General features: G+C 53.0%; 1 protein-coding gene and 1 long non-coding RNA gene across 3 annotated transcripts in view; one reads left to right on the plus strand and one right to left on the minus strand.

Moving 5' to 3' along the window:
• The window catches only part of PRMT8 (protein arginine methyltransferase 8), a 70843-nt gene extending 62269 nt beyond the window's left edge, over positions 1-8574 (minus strand). For both annotated transcript variants that reach the window (XM_070790286.1, XM_070790285.1), the window contains exon 1: positions 8493-8574. In XM_070790286.1, the coding sequence (XP_070646387.1) occupies positions 8493-8567 (75 nt within the window). In that variant the 5' untranslated portion in view covers positions 8568-8574. The remainder of the gene's footprint in view (positions 1-8492) is intronic.
• A 358-nt stretch (positions 8575-8932) lies between these two features.
• On the plus strand, positions 8933-13727 carry LOC139183223 (uncharacterized). Its single transcript, XR_011566784.1, has 2 exons — positions 8933-9020; positions 11985-13727. It is a non-coding gene; the product is annotated as an uncharacterized lncRNA (long non-coding RNA).
• Positions 13728-14837: the final 1110 nt, after the last annotated feature.

Below are 14837 nucleotides of genomic sequence, written 5' to 3' on the forward strand. Positions count from 1 at the left end.
GGGAAGCCTGGCATGCTGCAGTCCATGGGGTTGCAAAGAGTCAGACATGACTGAGCGACTGAACTACTCCCAAGCCAGTCTCCTGGGAGGACCAGCGGATTGAACACATGGAGCCAGGTGCAGGCTGGCAGGCTCCGCCCTCTTCCACCCATGGATGTCTATCAGTTCCTTCCAGCCCTCCGGCGGTGAGAGCTAGTGCGGAGCAAAAGGGAGGACAAGCTTCCTGCTGGAAGGGGATGCAAGAGCGGAGAGAGGCCCCCATCAGTAGCAGAGCCACCAGCTCCAGAGCACCTCCATTCTGCTACTTGGGGCCCTACAATGTTTGTCAAGATATTACAACACAGGAATAAGAAGAGTTGCTTTGCAATTTGTGTAAACTAAACAAGGCAATACATATGAAGCATGGAACACCGTGTCCAGCACAAAATACAGACATGAACACCGCAGCTCTTGCTATAATTTTGCTGCTACTCAAGGAAAGGGGGCCCAGCCAAGGTGCTGGGGAGGTGGTGGGGGAGGTGGACAGTGGGTGGACTGGAGAAGAGAGACTACTTCCATTGATTTTGCAAGTATTTTGAGTCCTGTTCATTGTCATCTGCAAGTCACTCTCTACTCAGGCCTATGATGTGTTGGCTGAGGTCATGGGTTGAGTCGTCCCCCCAAAAGATGTATTGAAGCCCTAGCCACTGTTAGGGCTTCCCGGGTGGCTCAGTGGTAAAGAGGCATGCAGGAGACACGGGTTTGATCCCTGGGTCGGGAAGATGGACAATCCGCAGGAGAAGGAAATGACAACCCGCTCCAGTATTCCTGCCTGGGAAATCCCATGAACAGAGGAGCCTGGTGGGGCTACAGTCCACAGGATCACAGAGAGTGGGCCACGACTGGGCGACTAAACAGCAACCCCTGTGACCTGTGAATTTGACCTTGTTTGTAAACAAGATCTCTCCAGTGCAATCGAATTAAGGATTCGAGGCCATACCTGACAAGGTGGGCTCTGGTTCAATATGACTGGTGTCCCTAGAAGAAGAGATACAGACACACAGGGGAGGGGGCCAGGTGGAGAAGGAAGCAGAGAGGTGGTGCTGCATCTATGAACCACAGCACAGCTGACAACCACCAGAAGCGAAGAAGAAGTCAGCAAACACAATCCCCTAAGAATCTCCGGCAGGAACCTCACCCTGCAGATGCCTGGATTTCAGAACATCTGGCCTCTGGAACCGGGAGACAATAAATTCCTGTTGCTGAAGCCACCAGTTTGTGGTATTTTGTTGCAACAGCCTGAACAATGAAATAAAATTACAAAGATAAATTAAAAAACAAAGTTCCTGTCCTGAAGTCTCTGCTATTTACTTCATCCCAAGAAAGAAGCTGGATGAACGTTCAGATTTAACGATGATCAGACAATGGTCTTCAGTCCAACTTTCAAAAATGTATACTTTGTTACTCAAGAGTTTTTCCTGGCCCACTGGCAAGGATTTGGGGCTCAGGGGCATCGTGGAACAAGGACTGTCCTGGCCATAGGTCCCCGCCACCCATGGGGCACAGCAGTGAGAACCATAAAAACAGGAGAGGAAAGCCAGGGCTGGTGTCTTTTCTTGGACTTCTTCCCAATCCACCATTTGTGGTTTCTCCAGTTAATTTCCGCATTCTTTCTCTTCGTATTTATTTTGAGTATCTACTCTGGTCCTCCTGCTGCCTTCACAGCCCCATAGAGTGGAGAAGCCACAGGTCTCAGTGGCTAGAAAACCAGAGCTTGGGTTCCATCACTTCCTCTCTGTGGGATCTTGGGCAAGTCACACTAACTTTCTGTGCTTTGGTTTCTTCATCTGTCCCATGGGAATAGGATGGAACTCGTTGTGTTTATATATGGTGTACAGGATGGAGCCTGTGTATGCATGTATGTAATATAGGATGGCATCTCTTACACGAGACAATAGATGCCAAAGCATTTGAAGTGTCATATGAAAGGGAGAGGTATCTTGTTATGCACAATTCCTAGATCTTATATAGGGTAACAACTAGTTTTTAGTATTCCGTATCAGCATACACCAGAAAATTAGTGCCAAGTATCAAAAGCAATCAATTAGAGTCTAAAGAAGGTAGAGATGGCATTGACTTAGGAGGAAACATGGTATTAACACCAACATTGAGGAACTCTGGTGTTGGAAAAATTTTCCTGCCTCTTAAATAACTTAAAGTTCCCATCTGGCTCTAAGAGTCTATGACTTTATGAAAAGGTATACGTTGAACTATTTGCTTGTATAAAATTACATTTTAAAAAGAGATCCTTACAGACTTCCCTGGTAGTCCAGTGGTTAAGAATCCACCTGCCAACACAGGGGACGTGGGTTCAATCCCTGGTCCGGGAAAATTCCATATGCTGCGGGGCAACTAAGCCCGTGCTCCACAACTACTGAGCCCACTCTCCAGAGCCCAGGAACCACGACTACTGAAGCCTGCACGCTCTGGAGCCCGCGCACACATCTGCCAATGAGAAGCCCGCACACTGCAAACAGCAGCCCTCTCCCACTGCAACCAGAGAAAGCCCTCGTGGAGCAACAAAGACCCAGTGCAGTCAAAAATAAAAATGAGTTAAAAAAAACAATCGTTACTTATGGGTCACCCGTTACAAATCTGGGGAAAGTTGAGATGCTTGATGGACTTCTAATAACAAAATAGAAAAGCCTTTTGGTGTGTGAAACATTCAACTGTCTGGGTACCCCTGGAGGGGTATATCTTCTCAACCCCACCTCTCCTGGCTAGTCCAGAATTTCAGAGGAAAGGGTTGGCATCACTCAGAACAGAGTTTAGTACAGAGGGTGACAGCCCTCGTGCAGTCCCAAATGCAAAAGCAACCAGACAGTCTTTAATCTCCTTTTAGAACAGAACAAACCAAAGTGACTCCCATGGCAATGAAGAGGTGGAGCTCAGACCTAAGAACTTCCTGACTGAAAATGCACAAGGAATTTGGTGAAGCTGCCTTCTCTGAAGCTCTGTAACTAACAACCAAGGGGCCAACTGCATCGTGGGTGCAGGAAGTGGGCTCGGGATGGTCCTTGCTGCCCGAGCTTCCTCTCCTCTGGCCAAGCCCGTGCACGACTGGACAGCAATGCCTGCCCATCACACAACACCACCATCCACTTCCAGTTACCTTGGCAGCTCACATCTCGCAACGCTGCCCGTTCTTCCCCTGCTGGCACAGGAGAAGCCAAGGTGTAAATGCTGTTTTTACAGATTTTTTGCATGTTCCACGCTGGAATGTGATAATCACTTCACATCGCAGTTAGCACAGAGGAGGAAATGAAAACCGCTCCTGAATCAGAGACGGGAGTGTGGTTTCACCCTCTCTGACAGCCAAAAGCCAATGGAGGACTCCCCCAAGAGCCAAATTTCCCAGGAGGAAAACAAAACAAAACAAAACAAACGTGGCTATCTTCTTAATTCTCCTGAGTTCAGTTCAGGACTGAAATCCGTGTTTGCAGAGGGAGGAGAAATGCGTGCAGACCATGGTTTTGGGGACCATTTCAGCTGGAGAAACAAGGGCAGGGTGAGTCCATCCTGTTGGCACTTTCCCGGCGAGGCTCCTAAAAGCTGATGGCTTGATGGTGATCGCGAAGGTCTCTGGAGCTCACGAGGCTCTAAACCCTTTGCACGAATTAATTCATTCAATCATCGCAACAGCTTTACGAGGCCCAGAGAGGTTAGGAGCACCTTGTTCATCATAACAACACATCTACTGAGTTCAGAGTAAAAGCCAGGCGGTCTGGCTCCAGAGCCCCACACTCGTTAGAAAGAGACACCATGTGGACCTCAGAGAAGTGGGCCTGGGTCTTGCCAATTCTTGTCTTCTTCCTCCTCCTCCTCTCTCACTTTTGTGCTATAGGACCACACACTTAAGTGAGAAACCCTGAGAAGAGGGATCCATCGGCCAAAACCACCAACAGGCACCATGTCAGAATACAGCCCCGGTCTCCCCGTAACTCACAGGAGCAGCGCCCACTGGCGCCCCAACCCGGGTCTTATTGTAGTTTTCCCAACCCATAAATATTCTCTCTCTCCTTGGACCAGGAAGTCAAGATGACATTCAAAAACCAGTCTCCAAAATGACTCCTTTGCTAAAACTGTTTTCACACCCATGGAGGCTTCCCTTTGAGGTGCTGAAACCCCAGTCAGGGAGGTGGGCACCATAAATAATGCATCAGGCTTTCACTGAGAGCCGGTAAAGCAAGCAGCAGCTCCAAAGCGTCCACCATCGCCCACGGCTCCTAATTGGGCATTGTGATTAATCCATTTATTTGCTATTCAGACGAACACCCCATAGGAAGAGTCAGTCATTACCAACTATTAAGTAGGAACACGGGTAACCAAAATGTACCCGGGCTTGGAGCTTTGCAGCACCTAATTCCCAGAATCTCCTCTCATTTTATGTTTTCCGGATCCACAAGGATCTAAGCACAAGAGTGGGAGATAGGAGGCCCAGTTTGCAGAAAGTGATTAAGACCCAGAAGGCTCACGAATTTGTTCATATTCCTATGAATCAGTCAACATTTATCAACGATTTTAATTTACTCTGCGTCAGGCCCAGTGTCAGAACAGGGTAGACCTGCTCCCCACCACCCCGAAAGTTCTTTATCCAACTAGAGAAACAGATATATAAAAATGCAATTACCTTGTAACAGGGAAAGTGAGAGATAGGTGTTAGGAGCACAGAAGAAGGAGAGGAACACTCCATCTCCATAGGGATGGAGGATATATGGAAGAGCTATTTAAATGGAAGGCTGCTCAGAGGAAGTGACCTTTGTATTGAGTCCTTCAGGTTGAGGAAGATTCGGCCCCCTCCCCAGAGAAAGAGGGGGAAAGAGCAGCCCAGGTAGAGGAACCAGGATGTGCAAAGGCATTCAGGCATGAAGTCGGTGTTTGCAGAGAACTGCATGGGGCAGATATGGAAGGGTTAAGGACATCAAGTTTTATCCTGTGTCCTAAAGGGAATAGGGTGACATGGTAAGTTTTGACAGCCACGTGTGCTCTTGAGCAGGTCTGTGCTTCTGAAAGCCCATTGAGCAGTGATGAAGAGGTTGGACTAGAGAAGAGGACAACGGGAAAGCGCCTCCTGCCTGAGTGAGGGTGGCAGCCTCTCGAGTGCGGGGTGCTGAAAAAGAGACTCCGATGGGCCCACTAGGAGGTTCTGAAGGCACGTGTGGAGCAGGGGAGAGGGAGAAGAGGCTGCCAGGAGGGGATGCGTGGGCGTTGATGCCCTCAGCTGAGGAGGAGAAGTGCACCTGAGGGAGGGAGCTGGAGAAAGTGGCAACAACGTTGGCCATGCCCCCCCCCACCCCCCCACCCCCCGCCACAAGCTGCACCCAGGATGCCCTCGGCCCAGCTCCAAACCTGTCTGGTCCAGGGAGGCTCTGCTCACAGATAGTTTTATTCCCCACTCTCCTTCCTGCATAGAGATTAGAATATCTCTCCCTACCTTTACTTTGTGAGTGATCACTTGCTCCCTGTTCTCCTTGCCTGTCCCAAAACAGCATCTCTTCCTTCCCAAACATCCTCTCTCCCCATCTTCTTGCCTGCTCCCATCCACACATGGCATCGTTTTAGAAGTAGCCATGTAGGGACTTCCCTGGTGGTCCAGGGGTTAAGACTCTGCACTTCCACTGGGTGGGGGGTGGGGGAGTGCAGGTTTGATCCCTGGTTGGGGAACTAAGATCTGTATGCTGCATGGTGCAGTAGAAAAAAAGAATCAAGGTAGCAGTATAGGGCAAAGGGCAATGAGTCAGAAGTGGGGGCAGTCTGTGCTCCAAGGCTGTCCTAGCCGGTCAGGTAATATTTAGAACTTGCTGGACCTCTCTGCCTCAACATCCTCATCTGTAAAACGGGGCTACACAATGAATTCTAACCTTCTCTTATCTCACAGGATTATGGTGAGGATAAAGTGAGATAAAGTGCTTGCAAACCACGCCAACAAAAGTCAGGAAAAGGTGCTACCGAATGATCTGGATCAGCCGGCACTCCTGTCCACCAAACTGTGAGTTCCATGAGGGCAGTGGCCTAGTGTCTTTATCTTTGAACCTCGGGAACCTAATTATTCCTGGCACAGAGTATTTGATAAAGATATGCTGAATTGAGAACAAGGAGAGCTACCACCATAGACACACACACACACCCCGAGGCATCCTTGCTTCTCTCTCACCATAAATGCAGGCAAACCCACAGCACCCCACTTTTGGAAGTACTGCTCTAGTCCTGGCTCATTCCAAAAACAGGCAGTTCCTGGAAGAAAACCAAGCGATTGTCACGCTGCCTGGATGCCTCCACCGGGGCACGTTGGCCCAAGTCTGAATTCCTCCCTTTCTCGGGGAAGCTGCGAGGAACTGAACCCCAGACTCACTCCCCGCCCCGGGAGCCCCAGCTGGATCTGCCCCTCCCCCTGTGTGCCAGGCGTGCGACGTGGGTTGTTTTTTTTTTTTTTTTTTCCCCTCGCAGGAGCTCGCCGCCTCTACTGCTGTTTTCATTGATGCCTTGAGCAGAGCTGGCATGTGCAACCGCCGAGAAGGGGGAGCGTTGGAGCTGCGGGGGAAGCAAGTAAAAATAGCCTGGCGCGCGCACACGCCGCGCTCTGCCTGCTCCGGACGCCTTGAACCTTGGCGGAGGTGTGGAGCTCACAACAAGCTCACTGCGGACGCTGGCCCGGGGTCTGCGCCCGCATCTCGCCGGCAACAACAGGAGTGCGGGGGCCAGAGACCCGTGAAAACTTTTTTTTTTTTTTTTTTTGGCGGTGGGCCGGGAGAAGCTGTTCTTTGCTGCCCGCGCTCCAGCCACATGGCTGCAGGGACTGCTACGTGCCCGCTGGGCCAACGGATTACAGAAGTGCGGCCTTGACTCGGAGCTATTTTTAGAAATCACTTCTGCGGGTGGGCGATCACAGCGAGGAGGGCGAGGGGTTCCGTACAGGCGAGCTCTCTGCCTAGCGCTACACAGCTTCCTAAATGCCCTCTCACCGGTGGGGCACCGGGAGGGCCCCCGCACGCGCTGGCTCTGCCCTAACTCAAGGAGACACAGTAGCTCCTGGACGCCCCGCTGCTCTATCCCGGAGCATTTTTTTGTTTCGAAATCGACAGGATGTGTGCTGCTTCTAGTTTCTCGGAGAACGGGGATTTTAAAAAGCTTTGCTGCCTCCGCGGTGGGGTAGAGGGTTAGCTGCAGTTCAGACCTGGAGGGAAGACGGTTGAGAAGGGTCTCTGCCGCTTTGGGCATCCCACGGACGGAGGGACAATCCCCGCGCGCCACACCTCCGTCCCCGCCCCACGCTGCATATGGGCAACCATCTGTGAAAGGCACGGCAGCCCCACCAGACACCAGGCTATTAATAGAGTCCGGGAGTTTGTTCTCTGTCTTTTTCCTGCCACCGAGTAAGGGATGATCTACACACACACACACACACACACACACACACACACACCCCACTCCGCCCCTGCCCCGGCGCACCGTTCCTCCAGGAAGGTAAGGGGGCTGCCCACGCGGATCCCCTGCATGACTACAGGTGCCCGGAGCCTACGGGCTGAGCCAGGGGTCATGACAGCAGAGTCAAAATGAGGACAGGAAGCCCAGCCTCTGGTCGGTCTCGGGACGCTGGGCTCTTGGCGGCTCCGAGCCAACTCGAGAGTCGAGAAAGGGCAGCTGCCGGGCTGCCGGAGACTGGGGGCCAGAGCGCAATTTGCGGAGGTCCCACTACCTCCTCCTCCAAGCTGCTGTGGCGCGGCGCGCAGCCCCCACAGCGCGCGCGGGCTCGGCTGCGGCAGGCGCGGGCGCTGTCCGCGGTCCTGAAGGTGGCCGCGGCCCGAGCTCCCTCCCCGGGTTAGCACCCCCGAGGCGGCTCTAGGTCCCGGGTTGCGGACCTCTCCCCCGCCCCGGTCTGGGCGCCAGGGTCTGTCGGCGGTGCCCCTGCCCTACCCCGGCGCGGCTCGGCACTCCCGAGGCCCGAAGCTCTCCGCGGTGCGGCGGGGACCGAGAGCGCGAGCTTGAAGGGTGACGGCCCGGAGGGACGGTCCAGGCCCTGCAGGGAAACGACCTGGCCCCTGGGTCGCCCATCCAGGCTCAGCACAGCCCGCCACTTTGGAGCCCTAACGGAGCCCAGAGGAGAGGGCAGGGGAGCGCGGCCGCCCAGGGCTTGGGACTCTGGGTTGGGGGTGGGGGGTGGCGAGGCGGGCGCGAGCGAGCAGCGGGTGGAAGGAGAGGAAGCTGGGGTAAGAGCGACTCTTTTGCATTTTTCAAGAGGGAGGGGTCCTGAGACAGGCACCGTCTTTCCCCCACCCAGCACACACACACACACCACGCACACACACACAGACGCGCAAGCGGCCGGCTGGAGCAAGCGGGATGGAGCTGAGAAAGTTTGGCACCGGGAGCGGCGCGGCGCGCGCTGGGGTCCGGGCGGCCGCGGGGTAGCCCGGCGGCCGCGGGGTGGCCGGGCCGGCCTCTGGCCTCCTTACCTCGGTGCTCTCGGCCGCGTTCTCCGCCATCTTCCTCCTTAGGAGCAAGCAGCGGGAGGAATGTTTCATGCCCATAAGAGCCAGCGAGGGTTTGGTGGCACAGTGATGGGAGAAAGAGAGAGCGGGTGTCGCTTTAAAAGAGAGAGAGAAAGAGAGAGAATGGGAGGGAAAAAAAAAAAAAAAGCCCAACCCAGCCCCTCTGCCGGAGCGTCGGCCGGTACCATCAACGGCGGTAGGGTCTTCCCTGCCGAGTCCACTTTGTTTTATTCTCCTCGGAGTCCAGTCCTTCGCACAGATCCGAGCGGCTCAGGCGCCCGCGACCCCCTCCCCGCCCCTCTCCGGCCGCGCTGCGGGCCCGGCAGGCGGGAGGCAGCCCCCGAAGGCTCCGCGGCGGCGGCGGCGGCGCCTCGCCGGCTGCTCTACTCGCAAAGTCCGGCCGGCCGAGGCAGCCGGCAACTCCTCTCAACTTCTGCCGATCGGCGGGCGAAGCCACACGCTCCCTGCGCGTCCCTCCCGGGGGCTGAGCCGGTGAGTGGGGGCGGGGAGGAGGCTGGGCCGGGCGGGCGGTGGCTGGGCGCAGACCGAGGGCTCCCGCGCCCTGGGGCCGCCCCCTCGGCTGGGCTCCGGGGGTCTCTGGGCCGCCTCCGCTGCCCGTAGCCGTAGACAACTTGCAGGGGGGTGGGGTGGAGGGGAGCCAGGGCTGCGTGGACGCGGCTGGGCCACGCTCGAGGCTCGGAGAAGGCAGGCGCGCCGGAGCTGGGCGCTGGCAGGTCCTCAGCCCCGGTGTGCGTCCTCCCCGCCCCCCAGGACTGGCGCTGGGCAAGGCTGGGCCACGGTCACTTCGCCCCGACCCCACCCCATCCCACCCCCTCTCCTGCTCCGCTGCCAATTCCTGGATGCTTCCTCGGCGTTTGGGGTTTGGGGAGCAAAAGGGTGGCTGTCTGGGTGAGGGAGGGTCCTTAACTCCTTCAACTCTAGGGCCAAGTGTGGCATCACCATCCTTTTTTCCTCCCACTCTGCCTCTCCTAGGGCTTGGGGCTCCCAGCCTCGCTGGGAAGGTGGGGCAAAGGTTCAGCCAGAAGTGGCTTGGAAAAGAGGGTGGGAGGAAGTCAAGTGGGTGACCTGCAGCCGACCTCTCCCTCCCCCAACCTCAGTCTTCCCTGGCAGTCCCCTGCCCACACATCTCTCTTCTCCCTCCTCACCCCTCCCCCAGCATCACCAGATTTTGAAGTCCCTTTTATGGGAGAGAAGGAGGATGTCACGTACCCATTAGGATTCTCTTGGTCCTTTTTTAAGGGAGTTTAGGCGGTAGCAGGGGGTGTGAATTTTTATACAATGCATTCCTGTCTTCACTTGGAGAGCTTCTTTTTCTCTTAGTGGCCATCTGTCAGGCTGGTGGGAAACAAAGCTGGGCTTGGGGCAGGGGGCGGGGGTGGGGGGTGGGGGGAGGCATTCTGTCTCCAATTACAACAGGCCAACTTGGTTCTGACTCCTTCAAAGACAGCTGCACTTTTAAAGCTTTCACTTCACGAGTCGAGGGCAGGGACCCAAAAGGGGCTCCTTGGTCCTCCTGGTGCTCTGAACTTCATCCCCATGCTGACCCAGGGAGAGCAGTCCTGCATGCATGCCCTGGTTGTTTTTTAACATCACCTTTGACAGCCTGATTGTCCTCAACTAACCCCAGCGTCCATTGAAGAAATGGGCCAGAAACTAAAGAGGTTTCCATCACCTGGTCCTGCGGGGAAAGAGGATGCCTTGCAGTAAGTGCAGGAGGGAGAGGATGGAGAGTGAGCGAGCAAGACGGTTGAGTTCCCAGTGATTCTGTGTGTATGTGTGTTTAATTGAGGAAGGAGTAAATTTAAACGAATGACCTTAACCTCCTTAACCCTGTCCTTTCTCAGCCCACAGACCTGGGTAAGTGACCAGAGTCTTTGGTGACACTGGTCATTCTCCTCCCCTTTCACATCCTGCCAATGTGCCGAAGGTTGGGGGTGGGGGTGGGAGGGTAAATGAGCTGAATTTAAAGAATGACCTTTACCCTCTGGAACCCTGTTTTCTCTAAGCATCTTTCTCAGAGACAAAAGATCTCTCGAGACATATGATCTTCCGCTGGGAGAGGCTCAGCACTTGTAAGATCAACGGAAACCAGAAAGGATCTTCCCACTTCAGTCCTATCCTGTCATTTTTTCGGGCAAGGACCCTGTGATCCTTCAGCTGGCTGACGGAGCATCTGAGATGAGCTCCCCAGCCCTTGGCTTCCAGTCCATTATTCTCCCCTCACCCCAGCCCATGCCACCCCACACTGCTGCAGCCTGTGCAGGGCATCCATTCTGTGACTAACCGGGGCGGGGAGGGAGGTTCAGACAAGCTCCCACCAAAATAGGCTGCTGCCTGTGCGTGATTATGTTGCTATGAGAACCTCAGTGGGTGTGTTTCCTCTGTTCTCTGTTGAAATCTCTCGCTTGGCTTCTCCCCAGGCACGGCTCCCCTCAGAATGGGGAGCAGAGAGGCTGAGATGGGAGAGCTGTATTCTCATGGCAAAGAGTGTTCTAGGCCAACACATCCAACCCTGAGCCAGCCTGGGGTGGTGCCTCAGTTGCCAAGGCCCCCAGGGTGGCTCCAGAGTGGTTGGAGGACCACACTGGGCTGTCTGAAAGTGGATGCTCCTGTCCTCTGCAGAGCCATCTTGGAGCAGAGAGCAGTGGCCCCTTCTACGCTCCCACCTCATTAATCACTACTTTAAAAGACTAAGTTTGGGGGTGAATTGCTACACAGCAAAAGATGACCTGAATACTCATCTCCTGAGTTGTGAAAAGTCATAATGTATTTAAAGTGCCCAGCACACAGTAGGCATTTTGTGGTACCATTTTTCTCACCATCCCCACTGTTCACAAGGATTTCCGTCTTTCTCCATATCTTTTGCGCAAGTATGTTGGCATACTCCTTTGCAGGATTAATGTAGTCATTCCACCAAGAACTTACTGGGCAGCGCTTTTATACCTAGCCCATGAGCAGGCACTGGGCTTTAGCAATAGGCAAAGACACTGGAATGACCATTGAGGAGGTCCAATCACCTTGGATGCGCGTGCATGTGTTCAGTCGCTAAGTTGTATCTGACTCTTTGCAAGTCTGACTGTAGCCCGAAAGGATCCTCTGTCCTTGGGATTTCCCAGGCAAGAATACTGAATGGGTTGCCATTTCCTCTTCCAGGGGAACTTCTCAACCCAGGGATCAAACCCACATCTCCTGCGGGTTCTTTACCACTGAGCCAACTGAGAAGCCCTTAATCACCTTGGATGTTTTGAAATATACAGAACTTTTATAGAAGAGCTTTCTTTGGAAAGGACTCTGGTGGGAGGCAAGAGGGCCTATGACCGGGGGTACAGGGGAGCTCTCCAGGGTGTGAGTTAAATGTGTGGTCTGTACAGTAAGTCCTACCTGGTAAAGAAATCCCAAAGACTAATTTTGCTGTTGTCATTTTTCTTACACCAGGTCTGCAATGCAACAAAATGGATTGAATAGTACAAGTGAAATGCTTAGAACATGCCTGGTTCATGGTAAGAACACGGACACTGCACTCACATTTCAAGGCCCTGAGCTGGGGGCTCTGAGTTCAACTCAATCAAGCCCTTCTCACGTGCTGGAGATTCTCCCAGACGTAATGTGTCCTCGTGAAGTTCTTTCGACAACTCTGTGAAGTTGATATACTGTCGCTGTCTCCACATCATAACAGATGACACAAAAACACAAGAGAACAGCCCACGTGGTGGAGTGGGCTTGCGAGTCCAGGATGCCAGCATGATCTTCCAGAGGTCACCCAGGGTTCCAGGGACAGGGGGTGGGTCCCAACCTTGCTGAGAATCATCCAGAGAGTTTTAGAAACACCATGCTCTGGTTCTACCCCCAGAAACTAAGACTTAGTGAAGAAGAAACTAGTACCTGGATCTTTTTTTTTAAGTCCCCGGATGAGTCAAACAGGTAGTCATGGTTGAGGACAGTTGGCTATTTAGAGATGAAAAGACCCATTTGAGGAAAAATCCCTAAGTCACAGAGAAGACCCATCCAAAACTGTAAGAAGCCTCACATTATCAAAAGGTCCATCCCTAACAGAGGTCCTTGAGAGAGTAAAGCTGTGCTGTGGGTTGGCTGAGTATGCAGAGGTTTTTGAAGGATGCTTGGGGAGGACTATGCTGTAATTGGACCAGTTATCCTGCCTAACCCCTTCATGGATCACTGTCTTGTCGTGGCAAAGGGACTTGCATAACTCAATGAAGCTATGAGCCAGGCCAAGCAGGGCCACCCCAGATAGGCAGGTTGGGGTGGTTATATCTCCAGGAGATAGTGGGGGACAGGGAGGCCTGGTGTGCTGCAGTCCATGGGGTCATAGACAGACATGACAACCGAACAACCACAATCCTTCTTTATGAGATGCCACAGAAAAACCAAGTCACCTGTCACTAGAAGGGTCCAGTTGGACTCATTATTTGGCATAGATGTAGTAGCAGAGCTGCAAACTCTGGAAGGCTGAGCAATGCCTCTAATGTTCCATCCACCCCATCATTGTCTCCTCCAAGCCCCACCCCCGGAAGATGAAGACCGTGTGTAGTAGATGTTCTTCAGAAGCCAGCCAACCCTTCCTCTGCTGCCTCCCCAAATCCAGCACCTGGGCTCAGGGTGCAGTTTCTCTGGCCTGCACACATACTGTTTAGGGAAACCCAGATGCCAGCTTGTTCAAATGTGGTTGCTGCAATAAGAGGGGATGTATAAGACGTGTCACGTGGCTTCCCACCCCCGACTCCTCCTCCTCGGGGGAGCTCACACGTGGCCAGGGCTCACATATGGCTGAGACACGCTGCAGTGAATCCATGGCGCCTCAAGAATCAGGCCACAGTCGTTACCCATCATCACCTCCCAGCAGCAAACCCAGCAGTGTTCTTAGTGTCTTCTGGGAGGTGGGAGCCAAGCCAAGGCTGCAGCAGCCAGCCACCTGGCTGAGCCTTCAGACAACCCCTCACCTGGGGAGTTCTCCTGCATGAAGCCTCCACAGTCCTATTTCTCCCCAATTCAAGCCAAATTGTTTCTTAAACTATGTTCCCCCAAACAACTTAAAGAGTGCCACCAATGCCTGCAAAGTAACGTGAGTTTTTTTTTCAGTTGCCATAAAAACCAGAATGTTATTTCTTCTTTACTCTGATAATGTCTGATTAAATGGATTCATTGTAGTCTTCTGCTGGATATGATCTTGTTTGACTTGACTATTTATTCTAACTATACTTGGGAGGCGTTTTCTTGGTAGTTCTTCAGAGCTTACTCCTTGGTGTTTTAAGCCCCTAAGAAGCTAAACCCCAGGCTATTGTTACCTACCTTTCTCCCAAGGTGAAAAGTGAAAGTCACTCAGCCATGTCTGACTCTTTGCAATCCCATGGACTGTATAGTCCATGGAATTCTGCAGGCCAGAATACCAGAGTGTATAGCCTTTCCCTTCTCCAGGGGATCTTCCCAACCCGGGGATTGAACCCAGGTCTCCCACACTGCAGGCAGATTCTTTACCAGCTGAGCCACAAGGGAAGCCCAAGAATACTGGAGTGAGTAGCCTATCTCTTCTCCAGTGGATCTTCCTGACCCAGTAATTGAACCGGGGTCTCCTGCATTGCAGGCAGATTCTTTATGAATTGAGCTCTCAGGGGAGCCCTCCCAAGGTGAGAAGGACTCATAAGACATCCATACATTTTCTCAGTGGCCTACGATGGAACCTAAACTTCTCTGGAGGAGGCAGAAGAGGAATACGGTAGCAGAGCCCTTAGAGATACTATTTTAGTCTTTCTAAAATGCTGTCACAACAAAAATCAGCTTCTTCTCCTTGGTGGAAGCTGGATACTCCATTCCTTTCCTCTTAAGTCATTAAGATTCACCTTCTTCTGGAAAATCTCTCCTGGGTCCCCCAAAGCCAGCTAGAAGTCAATTCCATTTATCTGGTGCCAGAACTCAGCACACGTTTTCTTCCATTAGCCCTTCTATAGCAGATACGCTAAGCCAAGCACTGTGCTGAGTGTTCTGGACCAGAAGATGAAAAGACACAGCCCTGCCCTGATGACCTCTCAGGAGGAGATGGTTATGGATTCAGAGGTACTATCAGAGGTCATATGGATTGGGTCTTACAGGTTCAATACAGCTATAACCAATGGCTTATTGTCAGGGAGGCCCTGCAAGAACTAACCACTGATATAGACAGGAGACCCTGGAGGCTTTAGGACCTGGAATAGAAGCATAGTAGCCTCCATTCAGGTAAGGCTGGGGACACATTATCAAGATACTAAAGTTCCTGTGTGCTTCCAAAACTTTTAT

The sequence above is a fragment of the Bos indicus genome, chromosome 5 (assembly GCF_029378745.1).
Source record: "Bos indicus isolate NIAB-ARS_2022 breed Sahiwal x Tharparkar chromosome 5, NIAB-ARS_B.indTharparkar_mat_pri_1.0, whole genome shotgun sequence".
Classification (NCBI taxonomy): Eukaryota; Metazoa; Chordata; class Mammalia; order Artiodactyla; family Bovidae; genus Bos; species Bos indicus.